The sequence below is a fragment of the Miniopterus natalensis genome, chromosome X, assembly GCF_054644295.1.
Source record: "Miniopterus natalensis isolate mMinNat1 chromosome X, mMinNat1.hap1, whole genome shotgun sequence".
Classification (NCBI taxonomy): Eukaryota; Metazoa; Chordata; class Mammalia; order Chiroptera; family Miniopteridae; genus Miniopterus; species Miniopterus natalensis.
Genome location: NC_142103.1, coordinates 69929684 through 69947466, shown reverse-complemented (window position 1 = coordinate 69947466; position 17783 = coordinate 69929684). Strand labels below are relative to the sequence as shown.

General features: G+C 34.8%; 1 protein-coding gene across 2 annotated transcripts in view; it reads left to right on the top strand.

Annotated features, from left to right (window-relative positions):
- FAAH2 (fatty acid amide hydrolase 2) overlaps positions 1-17783 on the top strand; it is an 84671-nt gene that overhangs the window by 41809 nt on the left and 25079 nt on the right. For both annotated transcript variants that reach the window (XM_016213263.2, XM_016213265.2), the window contains exons 6-7: positions 14584-14719; positions 16313-16430. In XM_016213263.2, coding sequence (XP_016068749.1) covers positions 14584-14719; positions 16313-16430 — 254 coding nt within the window. The remainder of the gene's footprint in view (positions 1-14583; positions 14720-16312; positions 16431-17783) is intronic.

Sequence of the window (17783 nt, the reverse complement as noted above, 5' to 3'; positions counted from 1 at the left end):
TTAAGAAAATAACCAGCTCTGTCTCAGGAACTCTACAAGTTGTCTGCCCTAATTCTATTTAATCTCCACAGTAAACCTTTCAGGAAAAAATTGTACCCATTTGGTAGGTGACAAATTCAAAATTCAGAAATGTTAGGTAAACCTGCACATAATGTATGTACACGTCTTTTCAAATTATTGGGGTTTTTTTCCCATAATGGCTGTACCAGTTTGCAATTCATCCAGGAGTGTACGGGGGAACTCCTTGCCAACACTTATTTATTTTTTATAACAGCCAATCTGACAGGTGTGAGGTAATATTTCACTGTGGTTTTGATTTGATTAGTGATGTTGAGTATCTTTTCATGTATCTGATGGCTATCTATGTCTTTTTTGGAAGAATGTCTATTCAGATCCTCTGTTCATTTTTAATTAGATTGGTGTTTTTTTTATGTTGAATTTTATGAGTTCTTAATATATATTTTTATACTAACTCTTTACTGAGTATATTATTTGCAAATATTTTCTCCCATTCAGTGGGTTGACTTTTCATTTTGTCAATGCTTTCCTTCATTGTGCAAAACCTTGTTAGTTTTATATAATGCATATTTTTGCTTTTGTTGTTTTTGACTGGGGAGACATATCTAAGAAAATATTACATAGGCCAGTGTAAAAGAGTTTATTGCCTGTGTTTTCTTCTTGAAATTTTATGGTGTATGGTCTACTATTAATACATTTTAAATTTATTATTTATATAGTATAAGAAAGTGGTCTAGTTTCATTTTTTTGCAAGTTGCTGCCCAGTTTTCTCAACACTATTTATTGAAGAGATTCTTTTCCCCACTGTATATTCTTGCTTCCTTTGTCATAGATTAATTGACTATATAAGCCTGGGTTTATTTCTGGGATCTATATACTGTTCCAGTCATCTATGTGTTTGTTTTTGTGCCAGTACCACATTATTTTGATTACTCTAGTTTTGTAGTATACTTTGAAGTGAGGAAGCATGATACCTCCAGCTTTGTTCTTTTTTCAAGATTTCTTTGGATATTTGTAGTCTTTTGGGGTTCCATATTAATTTAAGGTTATTTTTTCAAGTACTTTGAAAAGGTCCATTGATATTTTCATAGGAATTGTATAGAATCTGTATATCACTTTGAGCAGTATAGAAATTTTAACAATATTAATTCTTCCAGTCCATGAACACGGAATATTCTTGCATTTATTTGTGTTGACTTCATTTTTTGTGTGAATATCTTAGAGTGTTTTGAGTACAGGCCTTTTACCTTCTTGATTAAGTTAATCTTTAGGTACTTGATTTTTTTGATGCAGTTGTAAATGGATTTTTTCTTCATTTATCTAATAGTTCATATATTAATATACAGGGGTGGGCAAAAGTAGGTTTACAGTTCCATTAGTGACATTCTTTTGAGTTAATAAAGTTATTGTAATAATCATAACCTACATGTCTTTTTCCATACAAACAACTATAAACCTACTTTTGCAAACCCCTGTATAAAAACAACAAATTTTGGTATATTAATTTTGTATCCTGCAATGTTACTGAATTTATTTATTAGTTCTAATAGTTTTTTTGTGGAGTCTATAGGGTTTTATATATAGAATATCATAATATCTATAAATAGTGACAGTTTTACTTATTTTTTTCCAATTTGAATGCCTTTTATTTCTTTTTCTTATCAGATTGCTGTGGCTTGGACTTCTTTTTTTTAGTTTTCAATTACACTTTACATTCAACTTTATTTTGCATTAGTTTCAGGTGTACAGCATTGTGGTTAGACAATCATATAGTTTACAAAGTGTTCCCCCAATAAGACTTATAATAGTATATTGAATAAAGGTGGTGACAGTGGGCATCTTGTCTTGTTCTTTTTTTAAAAAAATTTATCTTTATTATTGGAAGTATTGCAGATTTCCCCCTTTTTCCCCCATTGATCCCCTCCATTCCGCATCCACCCCATCTCCAGGCCTTCCCCATACCAATGTTTGTGCCCGTGGGTTATTTATTTTTATAAGCATATTAAGTTCTTTGATTAATCTCTCCCCATCCACTCCCTCAACCCCACCTTTCCTCTGATATCCCTCAGTCTGTTCCATGCTTCTATGTCTCTGGATCTATTTTGTTCATCAGTTTATTTTGTTTATTACAATACACATATGAGTGAGACCATGTGGTACTTGTCTTTCTCTGACTGGCTTGTTTCGCTAAGCATAATACTCTCCAGTTCTCTCCATGCCGTCCCAAAGGATAAGAGATCCTTCTTTTTTACAGCTGCATAGTATTCCATGGTGTAAATGTACCATAGCTTTTTTCTCTACTTATCTCCTGATGTGAACTTGAGAAGAATGTATATTCTGCAGCTTTGGGGTGGAATGTTCTGTTAATGTCAATTAAATCTATCTGATCTAGTGTGTCATTTAGAGTCACTGTTTCTTTGTTGATTTGTTGTCTAGAAGTCCTATCCAGTGAAATCAGTGGGATGTTAAAGTCCCCTAGTATGACTGTACTGCTGTTGATCACTCCCTCAAAGTCCTATAGAAGTTTTTTTATAAATTTAGGTGCTCTTATATTGAGTGGATATATGTTTATCAGGGTTATATCCCCTTGTTGGATTGAACCCTTTAGTATTATGTAGTGACCTTTCTTGTCTCTCGTTATGATCTTCATTTTGAAATCTATTTTGTCTGATATGAGTATTGCTACCCCAGCTTTTTTTTTCATTTCCACTGGGATAGAAAATTTTTTCCATCCCTTTACTCTCACCCTGTGTGAATCTTTTGTTTTGAGGTGGGTCTCTTGTAGACAGCATATATTTGGGTCATGTTTTCTTATCCATTCAGCGACCCTATGTGTTTTTTTTACTGGAGCATTTAATCTATTTACATTTAAGGTTATTATTGATAGATACTTATCTATTGCTATTTTAATTCTTTATACCCATGTTTCTCTTTCTCTCTACTTCTACTAATTACACCAAGTCCTTTAACAGTTCTTGCAATGCTGGTTTGGTGGTGATAAACTCCTGTAGCCTTTTATTTTTGGCTGGGAAGCTCTTTATTCCATCATCTATCTTGAATGATAGTCTTGCTGGATAGAGCAGTCTTGGTTTTAGATCCTTGCTTTGCATTACCTTGAATACTTCGTGCCATTCCCTTCTGGCCTGTAGAGTTTCTGGTGAGATCAGCTGACAGCCTTCTGGGAGCTCCTTTGTAGGTAACAGATTGCTTTTCTCTTGCTGCCTTTAAAATTCTCTCTTTGTCTTGAATTTTTGACATTTTAATTATGATATGTCTGGGTGTAGGCTTCTTTGGATTCTTCTTGCTTGAGACTCTCTGTGCCTCCTGAACTTGTGTGACTTTTTCCTTCACCAGGCTAGGGAATTTTTCTGCCATCATTTCTTCAAACAAATTCTCTATCCCTTGTGTATTCTCTTCCCCTTCTGGTGTTCCTATAGTGCAAATATTATGTTTCATGTTGTCCCACAGCTCTCTTACCCTGTCCTCCTGTTTTTTAATTGTTTTTTTTTTGGGGGGGGCTCTCTGATTGAGTGATTTTTTCTACCCTATCTTCTAATTCACTGATCTGACCCTCAGTTTCCTCTAATCTGTTGTTTATTCCTTCCAATGCACTCTTTATTTCTGCTATGTCATTCATAGTTTCCGTCCTAGTTTCCATATTTTTATTCATGCTGTTGAGCATCCTTACAATCAGTATTCTGAACTCTATATCTGATAGATTGCTTATCTCCATTTCATTTAGCTTTTTTTCTGGAGACTTCTCTTGTTCTTTCATTTGGGGCTTGTTTTTTTGTCTCCCCATTTTGTCTGCCTGTTTGGGTTTGTTTCTTTGTATTAGGTAGATCTGCTAAGACTCTCAGTCTTTGAAGAGACCACAATTCTTCTCACGCAGCTCCAGTCCACTCTGCCTTTCCTCTGCTGGTGCCCAAGGTGAGTGACTGCACATGAAACTTTGTGTATTGGCTTTTTAAGAAGGTGCCTGCATTTCCAGCAGTCTCTCCCTGGCAGACAGAAACCCTGCTGCTTTTCACAGCCAGATGTTTTGTGGGCAACTTTCTTAGTCTGGTGCTCTTGGCCAGGAAGCCCAGCCTGAGGTTTATACCCCAGAGTCTTCAGTGGGAATCTCCCACAGCTGAGATATCCCTCCGGACCTTCAGCTGCTGCCTGTGGAAGCCTGTCCAGCCAACCCTCTTGCGCCTCCACACTTCCTGCTAGTGTCTATGCGGTCACAGCTTTAGATCCTTGGTTCTGAAGGTGATCTCCAGCCCATCTTAAGTTACAGTTGATTATTGAAGATGGTTTTTCTATATTTTAGTTGTAATTCTAGTTTGGTCCCGGGAGAATGTCAGTGTACCTTCCACTCAGTCTGGTGCTGTTTTAATCTCCCATCCTGTCTTGCTCTGGATCTGAGAACAAGTCCTTTCAGATTTTAACTATTGAGTATGATGTTAACTGTGTTTTTGTCATATATAGTCTTTCTTGTTTTGAAGTATGTTCCTTCTGTGCACACTGTGTTGAGAGCTTCTTATCATAAATGGATGTTTAGTTTTGTTAAATTCTTTCCTGCATCTGTTGAGATCAATATATCATTTTATTCTCTGTTTTGTTGATGTAGTGTAGCATGGTGACTGATTTGTGAATATTGAACCACTCTTGCATGCCTGGAATACATCCCACTCGATTGTGGTGTGTGATCTTTTCACTGTATTTTTTAACTTGGTTTCCTAATATTTTGTTGAGAACTTTTGCATCTATATTCATCAGAGATTTTGGTCTATCATTTTCTTGTATTCTAATCTGGTTTTGGAATTAGGGTAATGCTAGCCTCATAGAATGAGTTTGAATGTGTTCTCTACTCTTCAAATTTTTGGATGAGTTTGGAAAGTATTGGCAGTAATTTTTAAGTATCTGATAAAACTCACCAGTGAAGCCATATTGTCCTTGGGTTCTCTGTGTTGGAAGGTCTCCTTACTTGTTATTGGGCTATACATATTTTTATTTCTGCCTGATACAATCATGGTATGTTGTGTGCTTCTAGAAATTTATCCTTTCTTCTAGGTTATCCAATTTGTTGGCATATAATTGTTCACAGAAGTCTCTCATGATCCTATGTATTGTAGCAACAGTTGTAATGGCTCCTCTTTTATTTGTGATATTATTTATTTCCTCTCAGTTTAGATAAAACTTTGTCAATTTTGTTTCTATCAAAATATCAACTCTTAGTTGTGTTGATTATTTTCTATTTTTGGTTACTACTTTATTATTTTCTGGTCTTTGTACTTACTTCCGTTATCATTTGAGCCTATTTTGTTCTTTGTTTTCTAGTTACTACCGGTATAAAATTTGGTTATTTAGCTCTTTCTTTTTGTAATATAAGCATTTATCACTATAAATTTTCCTTAAAGAACTGCTTTTCCAATATCTCATAAGTTTTCATGTGCTGTTTTTCCATTTTTTAAATAAACACTTCTTATTTTTATTTATTCATTTGTTTTTTTAATCCTCACCAGAGGATATTTTTCCCACTGCTTTTCAGAGAGAGTGGAAGGGAGAGAGTGAGAGAAACAACAATGTGAAAGAGACACATCAATTGGTTGCCTCCCATACGTGCCCCAAATGAGCCTTCAACCAAGGTACATGCTCTTGGCTGGAATCGAACCTGGGACCCTTCAGCCCGCAGGTCGATGCTCTAACCACTCAGCAAAACCAGCTAGGGCTGTATTTCCATTTTTAAGAGATCTTTTTGATTACACATTTGATTTAATTTTATTTGACCCATTGGTTGTTTAGAAGTCTATTGTTTAGTTTTCACATACTTTAAAATTTTCTAGCTCTCCTATTATTGGTGATTTCTAGTTTAATACCATCTAGTTTATTTTCATCGTCTTAAATTTGCTAAGACTTGTTTTGCATTCTGTCATATTGTCTGTCCTGGAGAATGATCTGTGTGTAATTGAGAGGAATGTGGATTCTGCTGTTGGATAGAAAATTATATAAATGTCTATTAGGTCCAGTAGGTGTAATATATATTTTATGTTCATCATTTCCTTGCTGATTTCAGTATGGGTGATCTATCCATTATTCAAAAGTGGGGTGTTGAAGCCTCCTAATATTATTATACTGTTGTCAATTTCTCTCTTCAGATCTAAGTATTTCATTAATGTATTTAGGTGAACTGATATTGGTTGTCTTTATATTCATGATTGTTAATCTTTGTGATGAATTGACCACTTTATCATTATATAATGATCTTTATTTCTTGTTACTGTTTTTGGCTCAAGGTCTATTTTTGTCTGATATAAGTATAGTTACCCTCACTTGCATACTTTCTTTTGGTTTCCACTTGCTTGGAATATCTTTTTTTATCCCTTCATTTCAAACCTGTTATGTCTTAAAGCTGAAGTGAGTCTCTTGTGGGCAACATGTAGTTGGGTTTTGGTTTTGTTAGGTTTTTTAAAATTTTTTACATATCCAGCCACTCTGTGCCTTTTGAATGAAGAATTTAATTCATTTACATTTAAAGTTTTATTGAAATATGAGGATTTAATACTGCCATCTTATTATTTTAATTGCTGTGTGAGGGGTTTGGGTTGTCTTGAAGTTGAGCAGATACCAGGGAGGTTGTCTTGAAAAAAATAACACTTTGTTTGCTTTCCAGGAGAGAGTCCAGCAGATGTCCTAGGGAGGTGTCTTATCAGTATATTTCCTAAGCCTGTAAAACATGCTTAGAGCAAAAGTTATAAAGAGTTCAAAAGAGGCTTGTTTGAAGGAGGGGCAGGACTCTCTCCTAACTGGAAACTCCTTGGTGTGAATTATCCCTGAGTTGTGGGAACGGCAGGGAGGAGGAGGATGCAAGAATGTAGCCTTGAGAGTAGCTTATCTTGTCTACAGTTTGAATAGCGGTGTTGTTTGAATCAGAAGAGCCAAAAATCTTGGTGTTTAATTACCAGGTGCTTCTCATAAATTGTGAAAGACCACAGCAAAGAAAAAGAAAGGCCTTTTTCCTGTCCTTACAATATGGTTTATATTATTGATTAGTGTTTTTATTAACTCAGCTTGAAAATCTTCTTTTAGCATTTCTTGCAAGTCAGATGTAGGTTTTTCTAAATTTATCTTTAAAAAATTATTTTTACTGATTTCTGGGAGAGGGAGAGAGATAGAAACATCAGTGATGCGGGAGAACCATCGATCAGCTGCCTCCTACATGCCTGCCACTGGAGATCTAACCCACAACCCAGGCATGTGCCCTCACTGGGAATCAAACCATGACCTCCAGATTCATGGTTCAGTGCTCAACCACTAAACCACACTGGCAAGATTAATTTATCTTTATTGTTGAAAGTATTACAGATTTCCCCCCCCCTTTGACCCCCTCCTCCCCACTCCCGCCACCTCCCCAGGTAGTCACCACACTATTGTCTGTGTCCATGGGTTATGGTTATATGCATAAAAGTTCTTTGGTTAATCTCTTCCCACTCCCCCCCTTCCCTCTGAGAATCCAGATATAGTTTTAATAACTCCCTCAGCTCTTGTTTGTATAGGGAAATTTTTTATTTCTCTTTCACACTTTAAGGTGGATTGTGTTAAATTTATAGATGGCTTTAGTAATATGGATATTTTAACAAAATAATTCTTCTGATCCATGAATATGGATTTCCATTTGTTTGTGTCTTCTGCAATTTTTACAATCAAAGTCTCTTTTACAGTTTCATGGTACAAATCTTTTACTTCCTTGGTTAAATTTATTTCTAGATATTTTATTGTTTTTGATGTTACTGTGAATGAGAGTTTTATTTATTTCTTTTTCACGATATTTCACTATTAGTGTACAGAAATACAGCAGATTTCTGTCTGTTGATATTATATTTTGCAACCTTACTGAAATTGTTAATTAGTTCCAACGTTGTTTTTTTTTTTGTTATTTGGAATTTTAAGTATACAAAATTATATCATCAGCTAATAGTGACAATTTTTTTCTTCCTTTCAGATCAGATAAGTTTTTATTTATTTATCTTGCATAATTGCTCTAGCTAGTACTATACTAATGAGAGTGCTGATTGTTGGCAACCTCATGTTATTTCTTTTTTAAAAAATTTATCTTTTTTGTTAAAAGTATTACAGATGACCTCCTTTTCCCCCCCATTGCTGCCCTCCACCCTGTTCCTGCCCCCTCCCTGGGCCTTCCACACACTATTGTCTGGCCATGGGCTATGCCCATGTGCATATAAGTGCTTTGGTTAATCTCTTCCCGCCCCTCCTTCCCTCTGAAATATGTCAGTCTGTTGCATGTTTCAGTGTCTCTGGACCTATTTTGTTCCTCAGTTTATTTTCATTAGATTCCACATATAAGTGAGATCATGTGATATTTGTCTTTCTCTGACTGGCTTATTTTGCTTAGCATAATACTCTCCAGGTCCTTCCATGCTGTCTCAAAGGGTAAAAGATTCTTCATTTTTACAGCTGTGTAGTATCCCATGGTGTAAATGTCCCACAGCTTTTTCATCCACTCATCTACTGATGGGCACTTGGGCTGTTTCCAGATCTTAGCTATTGTAAATAACACTGATATGAACATAAGGGTGCATAAATTCTTTCTGATTAGTTTTTCGGGTTTCTTAGGATAAAGTCCTAGAAGTGGGATCACTGGGTCAATTTGCAGTTACATTTTGAATTTTTTGAGGGAACTCCACACTTTTTTCCATAAAGCAAAAACTTTTCGTTTTTTGTTTTTGTTTTTTTTTAGCATCAAGTATAATGTTATGTGTAGGTTTGTTGTATATGGATTTTATTAAGTTGAGGTATGTTCTTTCTATACCAGATCTCTTCAGGGTTTTTATCGTGTATTTTGTCAAATGCTTTTTCTGTATCTATTGAGAAGATCATGTGTTTTTTGTCTTTAATTTTGTTACTGTCATGTATTGCATTTATTGATTTGTACATGTTGAACCATTTTTGCATCCCAGGCATAACCCACGTGTTTATGGTGTATAATCCTTTTAATGTGTTCCTGAATTCATTCAGTTTGCTTATATTTTGTTGAGAGTTTTTACATGTGTAACCATCAGGAATATTGGTCTATAGTTTTCTTTTCTTGTAGTTTCCATATTTGGCTTTGTTATTAGGGTAATGCTGGTTTTATAAAATTAGTTTTATGGAAGAGTTTGAGAAGGATTGGCATTAATTCTTATTAAAGTGTTTAGTAGAGTTCACCAGTGTAGCCATCTGATCTTTAAGTAGAATTCACCATTGATGCCATCTGGTGTTTTTTTTGTGTGTGTGTGTTAGGAGGTTATTGATTACTAATTACTTTTTTTATTCATTGTTGGTCTGTGAAGGTTTTCTACTTCTTACTAATTCAGTCTTGGCAAATTGTGTTTCTAGGAATTTATCCATTTCTTCTAGGTTATGTAATTTGTTGGCATATAATTATTCATGGTAGTATCTTATGATCCTGTGCATTTCTGTAATATTTGTTGTAATGTCTCCTGTTTTCATTTCTAGTATTTATTTATTTGAGTCATTATTTATTTGAGTTTTCTCTCTTTTTCTTATTTAGTTTAGCTAATTTTCACCAATTTTTTATCTTTTTGAAAAACATTACTCAGCTTCATTAATCCTTTCTATTGTATTTCTGCTCTATTACGTATTTCTTCTTTGGTCTTTTTTATTTTAATCCTTCTGTTAACTTTGAGATTATTATTTTTGTTTTTTTCTAGTTTCTTGAGGATTAAAGTTAGGTTGTTTATTTGAGACCTTTCTAATTTCTTAATGATTGTATTTATTACTATAAACTTTTCTCTTAGAACTGTTTTTGCAGCATCTCATTTGAATTAGTATATTCGGCTTCCATTTTAATTACTTTGAGATAATTTTTTATTCCCCTTTTGATTTCTATTTCGACCCGTTGGTTGTTCAGAAGTATATTGTTTAGTTTTCACATATGTGTAGATTTTCCAGCTTTCCTCTTGTTGTTGAGTTCTAGTTTCATGCCATGTGGTGAAAAAGATAGTTGGTATGATTTAAATCTTAAATTTGCTAAGATTTGTTTTGTGTCCTATCATATGATCTATCCTGGAGAATATTCCATGTGTACCTGAGAACAATTTGCATTCTGCTTCTGTTAAATGGAATCTTCTATATATGTATTTTAAGTCTGTTGGCTCTAATGTGTTGTTTATTTGCAATGTGGGTTTTTTTGGGTTTTAGTTTTGCATTTTAGCTTGAAAATCTCCTTTTTTGCAAGACAAGTGTAATAGTGGTTAACTTCCCTAATCTATTGTTTGACTGAGAAACTGATAAAGTATTTATATCTCTTTCAATTCTGAAGGATAACTTTGCTGAATATATTATTTTTCCTGGGAATTTTAAATTTTCAGCACTCTGAATATGTCATTTCACTCTTTCCTGTCCTTAGAATTTCTGCTGAGGAATCCACTACTAGCCTAATTGGGGCTCCTTTGTAGGTTACTTTTCCGTCACCTGCCTATAATACTCTTGTTGTTACTGATTTTTGACAGTTTTATTATAATGTTCTTGAAGAAGGTCTTTTTGCATTGAGATAATAGGCTGTTCTATTAGCATTGTGGACTTTTATATGCAATTCCTTCCCCAGATTTGGGAAGTTCTCATCTATTATTTATTTAAGTAAACTTTCTGCCAACTTTTCCTTCTCTTCTCCTGGAACCCCAGTTATCAAATATCTGCCTTTCTCAATGAAAACAATAGCTCTCATAGGTTTTCTTTGCTTTTTTAAAATCTTCGTTCCTTCTCCTAATCAAACTTTGTTATTTCTATATTTCAAGTCATTCATTCTTTTTTAAATCTGGTCTGCCCAGCTACAGATGCTCTCTTTTTCATTCTTCATCTCATTTATTGAATTGTTCAGGTACAGATTTTTTCTTTGGTCCTTTTTTATAATTTCAATCTCTTTGGTAAAGAAAGCCTTCCGTTCATTAATTGTATTCCTGGTTTTGTTGAATTGTTTCTCTGAGTTTTCTGTAGCTTGTTGAATTTTTTTCATACCAGCTATTTTGAATTCTTTGTTAATTAGATTACAATATTTTAGGCCTTTAAATTGGTCCCTGGATAATAATAATTATTTTTCTTGATTTTTTAATACTTTCTATGTATGCACTTCTGCTTTCTCATTCTAAGTAGCAGATACCAACTTAACTAAGTTTTAGGGATCTTTTTTTCCCTTATAATTCACCAGGTTGTTTTTTTGGAACCTTTCCTTTGTATTCCAGAAGGTGCTGCTATGGATAAGTTTGAGGTTTCTTTCTTGCCCATTGACTTTGGCCTGTTTTCTGAGCATGCTCCTGTTCTACTGGTGCTTGTTCTTGCAGAAGCACTTGGAAGCACACACAAGGAACCAGCAGCAAAATGGAGTTAGGTGTTGGTTTACCACTTGGGGCTTTGGTGGTGCCTATGGACTCTGTGGATAGATCTCCAGGTGGGTACTCCCAGAGGCTTGTGTTTGGACTTCCTGCTGAAATCTTGAAGCAGACAATAGAAACTGTGCTCCTTTAATTCCCTTTGCTATTCGTACCAGATTCCTTCCCTTTCTCGTCCATCTTCCCTGTCATGGAGGTCCTTCCTCAGAAATGAGGGTGCTGCAGGACAGAAATGGGTTTTTCCAGCCACATCCTCACATTTTGGGTAACAAGGCAGTCATTCACCACTTTTACTTTCTATAATCTTTGTGGATGAGGTCACAGCATTCCACTTCCTCTATTGGAGTGGTCACATCTGCTGCAGTCAAGCCCACCTTCTTTGCAGTGTTGCCTTGGGGAGAGGGATTGCCTCAGTATGCATCCAACCTTGTCTCTATCCTGCATCAGTTGCATACTGGGATTTCACCTCAGCCTGGCTGGACTTCTACAAATTCTGTCTTGCCAGTGGGCATCTTCCCAGGTTTGCACTCTCTAGGTTTTTCCCTCATAACAATGAATTGGAGTGGGGCATCCTCATTGACTCTCTTGGGTCCACAGCCCTTACCAAATTCTTATTTGCTTATTTTGGATGAAAAGGTGGGCTAGAAACCTTCCATGTCCTTTGGTGTCATGTGCAGTGGTGATTTTATTCCATTAAGCAATATCTAATTAGTTGTATTAAAAAGTATGAGAAAATAAAAACAACTTAAGCCACCATGATGCTGCTGTCCTATTTGATATTTCTTAATCTTTTCTGGTTTTAACAACCACCCTATGAACACCAAAAATTCATGTCACCACAGGGATAAGTAAGAAAAGCAAGGTAAGAGATGTGCATGCAGCCTGGCTGGTGTGGTTCAGCGGTTGAGCGTTGACCTATGATCTGGGAGATCGCAGCTCCATTCCCGGTCAGGGCACATGTCCAAGTTGCGGGCTCGATCCCCAGTAGGGGGCGTGCAGGAGGCAGCCGATCAATGGCTCTCTCATCATTGATGTTTCTCTCTTTCTCTCCCTCTCCCTTCCTCTCTCTGAAATTGATAAAGGCATATTTTTAAATAGTGCATGTAGGAGGCTGCTATTTGCATCTTCAAACAGTTCAGTCTGCATTTATATATTTAATATGTTCATGACCTTTTTCATTACTTTTTCTTTCTTTTTTTTCAATCCCAGTTTACATTCAATATTATTTTGTATTAGTTTCAGGTGTACAGCATAGTGGTCAGACGATCATATACTTCACAATGTAGTCCACCCAATATTTCAAGTACCCACCTGGCCCCATACCTAGTTATTACAGTATTATTGACTATATTCCCTGTGCTGTACTTTACATCCTTGTTACTATTCTGTAACTACCAAGTTGTTCTTCTTGATCTCTTCACCTTTCTCACCCAGCCCCCCAATCACCCTCCCCTCTGGCAACCATCAGTCATTTCTTCTTATGAATAAAAAATTTCCTAAATACTTTTTAAAATACATATAACAGATTCATTTGTCTATCTCTTTTTGTTATCTCTTTGGATTGTGCTTTTACTCATGCATTTTAAGAGCCTTATACAAACAGAAATTAGAAATTTGGAAAACCTACATTTACCACCATGAACTTAACAGCCTTGCAATAATAATTAAGGACTTTTCTTAGAGATCAGTGGTGATGTGAATGAATTTTTGATACTGTAAAATGAACATAATACGTAATAGATATTGTAGTGAACTAATATTTTTCAAATCATTGGTGAATGATTTGTGTTACAAAATTATGAATTGGAAAATGATTGAATCAGAGTAAGATATATACTGATGGATTTTAGTATGACAGAGTAAGAAAATCATTGATTAAATTTCAGATTTCTTATTGTAAATATCCTATCAGAAACAGGATTTATCCTGATTTGATATAATATGAACAGAGAATATGAAAAATTATGTTAAGATTTTAAAAATACTTCTGCTTTTTCAAATCAATATCTGTATGAGATTGCTTATCTTTATATATTTCAAAAAAAATTACGTATTGCAAAACGTAGAATGCAGAAGCAGATATGAGAATTAAGGTTTTTTCTTTTAAACAAAACACTGTATAGATTTGCAAAAATGTAAAAGTATGACCTGTTCACTAACTATAATTTTGTGTTAGAAAATATAGTTTTTATAAAAGATGTTTGTGCTAAGGTATAATGGGTTTACTTTTATTTTTAAACAAATTAACACATAAATATTTTAATATCTTTTCACTTTTAATATTGATATGTTTAACTTGTGTAAACAAAAATTCTTTAGGGTCCTCTATAATTCTGAAGAGTATAAAAGGATCCTGAAGCCAAAAGTTTAGAGTCACTGTTTTAGTGATCAATAACAGTCTGGGGCGCTAGATTTCAGGTATTCTGTCACTTAGTAACTATGTAATATTAGGCAAGCTACTTAATGCCTGCCTCAGTTGTCTCATCTGTAAAATGGGTATAGCCAAAATACCTACTTCATAAGGTTGTTATGAGAATTAAATGAGTTAATGTTGTAAAGCTCCTAGAAGAGTATCTGTCACACAGTAAACACTTAAATTTTTTATATTAAAAAAGAGGGCTTATAGGAAAACACCCATAGTTACCATCATACTTATTGGTGAAAACTGAAAACTTTCCTCTGAAGATCAGAACAAGAAAAATACATCTGCTCTTGCTGCTTCTAGTAAATATTGTACTAGAAGTTCTACCCTCCAGGTTTAAGAGAGATTAAACAGGATGGCGAAATATACCATTCAGGGATCATGTCTTTTTTAATTAAATGTATTGAGGTGACATTGGTTAATAAGTTTATATAGGCTTCAAGTGTACATTTTTATGATACATGATGTGTATTGTATTGTATATTGTATTGTGTGCCCACAACCCAAAGTCAAATCATCTTCCATCACCTTTAATTTTACTTTTTACTCCCTACTCCCCCCACTCCCTTCCCTCTTGTAACCCTCTCATACTGTCGTGTATGAGTTTTACTTTTATGACATGGATGGGCCTTGAGAATATCATGCTGAGTGAAATACGTCCATCAGAAAAAGCTAAGAACCATATGATTTCACTCATATGAGGTATCATGTCTTATCTTGGACAGCTAACCCAGGTGTCTAACCTTTCAGGTGTGGTCTCCAACGAGGGTCAGTTTCCTGTGGCCAAGGGAGCCCAGGAGCTGTTTCAGTGCACTGGTCCAATGTGCCGCTATGCTGAAGACCTGGCCCCCATGCTGAGAGTCATGGCAGGACCTGGGATCAAAAAGTATGTCCACTTCTTTTCTTTATTTTCTCTCCCTTTGTTTATTAGAGACAAAGGTAAACTTTCAGTCCTCAACCAAAGACTTAGAGGGTGGTGGTGGGTTTTTGTTTGTTTGTTTGTTTGTTTTTTGAGAGAGAGAACTTTTGTATATGTAGATGTCTTGCTTCACAAACTGGGAAGATAGTTTGTAAAAATAATTTACTGTGTAAAAATATTATGCAAAAATAGGCCTATTTGGGATGAAAGCAGTGGATTATTGTTGTTCATTTGGCAATTTGAATATATAAACTTATCTCACTTTAAGCCTTTCTGGTGCTTCTGTCATTTGTCACCACACATGTTTTCCAAACTTACTGGGACATTGATACAGCCTAAAAAACTCTCTGTTTCCCTTCATAGATCTTTATTATGTTTTCAACAGCAGCAATTTTGAATTATTTTTATTTGCAGCAAAACTATGATATTCTCATCTAGTTTTTGCATTCAATAAATGATCCCACATTCTACTTCACCAAGAAAATGCAATCTGTGGAACTTTCTTCAGTTCCTTATATCAAACTTTCTAGTTCCCCAGCGATTAATTTCTCATTTCTCCTTTTAGAATGAAGCAAATGTCTTTCTTTTTGCTTTGGTATATAAGTGCTTTGACCTGTTCTGTGGATCTCATATTCTGGTACTCTCTCAGATCTTTGTTCCATTACTTGTTAAACATGCCTAAACTACATCCTGGTTTCCACCTCTCCACCACTAAAATTTTTTTGGTCAAGGTTTCTGATCTTGTAACTGGTGACCTTATTGACTATTCCTTCCTTCTTGAAACAATCCCTACCTTTGGATTTTGCAATTTGCATTCTCCTGATATAGCTCCTACATCTATGCCTTTTCCTTTTTATCTCTTGGTGGCTCATCCTTAAAATACTGGTACTCTAGAGAGTCTTGGCTCACTTCATTCTTCTCTCTTTCCCCAACTTCCCAGGATCACCCCCCTTACACCTACTACTTCAGTTACCTCCAGTACATAGAGAAGTCACAAATATATGTCTCCAGTTGCTTCTTTTCACCTTAGCTACAGGAGTGTGTATAAACCGACATACTGGGCATCCCAATGACCTGAAACTCAATGTGTCTAAAACTGATTTCATTCTTCTTCCAAACCCCACAAAACGGATTTGCTACTTTTATTCTTCCTCAATTCCAGTGACTGCACCATAATCAACCCAGTCACTAAAGCCCGATTCCCCACCTCTATCACTCCGTATGTGGAAACAATCTCCAATAAAGATGACCTCATAATTATTTCCTACATCATTACATTTCTATCACCATGGTTATAATCACCTGGACTACTACCAGAGCCTTCTGGCTTTTTACTCCATCTTCAATCTTGACCATTCTAAGCTGTTCTCTCTCATGTAAGCAGAGTAATACTCTTAAGTGGAAATCTGAATTCTAAAGGTTTATCGCTATTTCTGGCACAAAATTCTGAGGGGGGCGGGGAGGACGGACGCCACTAAAGCAAAATCTCAATTGTTAGAATTAAACTAGTGAGTATATATAAGTAATTTGTTCATATCAGTTTTTTTTATTCCTCCACAGATTAAAACTAGATGAAAAAGTGCAATTAAAGGATTTGAAATTTTACTGGATGGAACATGATGGTGGCTCATTTTTAATGTCCAAAGTGGACCAAGATCTCATTCTGGCTCAGAAAAAGGTAATTATAAATAGAACCTCTTTCATGGAATTCGTGTTTAGGTCAGTAGGTACCATTCTCACCCTATTCCTTTACTGTCTGCCGGATATTTCTGTGTTAGAATACAGAATTAAGATGATTACAATAGTTGTACTAAGTAATTTTTGGTTATACTTATTTTTTTATATTTTATTTTTTAATAATAAAAAGGAAGATTTTAAAAATAAAGTATAATACAGCAAAAAAAGAAATTGCTCAGAGGTAACTGCTATTACTATTTTGTCATATCTGTCCAATTATTCTTATATGCTTATGTGTAGAAGTAAATTTTATATAATTGAGATCACATTGCACATGCAACAATTCTAATCTGCTTTTTATTTTTTAAATACTTCTATAATCAAATGAAATAATGAAACAAATTTGTCTTTTTAAAAGCAAAAGCTTGTTCAAAGAATAATAATAAGAGGAAGAACCATGTCAAGTTTTAAAGACACTTTTTTAAAAACTGCAGTAAATCAACATGTGACACCATTAAAAATAGTACAGATCATTATTTGGAAAATAGGTAGTTTTGTATCTCTAACATCAAGAAAATTCATGTAAAAACTCTCACAGTAAGGTCAACAAGTGTCCTAATTAAAGTCATGTAATCCCTAAATCAGAATCATTCCAATATATCAGAAACAATTAATAAAAATGATTATACAGTACTTATGAATTAGTTAAAACATATATGTGAAACCTAAATGAAGACAATTATAAACTTAAGTGCTATAAAAGATTGCTTTAATATATGAAGACAGACACGGCAGCCCATTTTCTCCTGGCCTGAAAAGTTTCAGTTGAGAAATCCACTGATTGCCTCATATCTAACTTCTCTCTTTGCTTTCGCTAATCTTAAAATTCTTTCCTTCTCTTTAACTTTTGACAATTTAATTATAATGCATCTTGGTGTAACCCTATTTGTGTTCAACCTATTTGGGATCTTCTGGGCTTTGTGAGTATGGATTCATTTCTTTCTCCATGATTAAGAATTTTACTGCCATTATTGCTTTAAATATACTTTCTGTCCCTTTTTATTTCTCTTCTCCTTCTAGAAGTCCCATAATGTGAAATTTGGTTATTTTCATTGTGCCCCATAAACCCGTAGGCTTTTTTCACTTTTTTTTTTTTTTTTTTTTTATGCTACTCTGACTGGGTAATTTCTAATGTTCAGGCCACTGATTCTTTCTTCTGCATGGTTGAGTCTACTTTTGAAACTCTCTATTGAATTCTTCAGTTTGATTATTGTATTTTTTTATTTAGAATTTCTGGGGTTTGTCTTAATCTTCACCTGAAGATATTTTTTCCATTGCTTTTCAGAGAGAATGG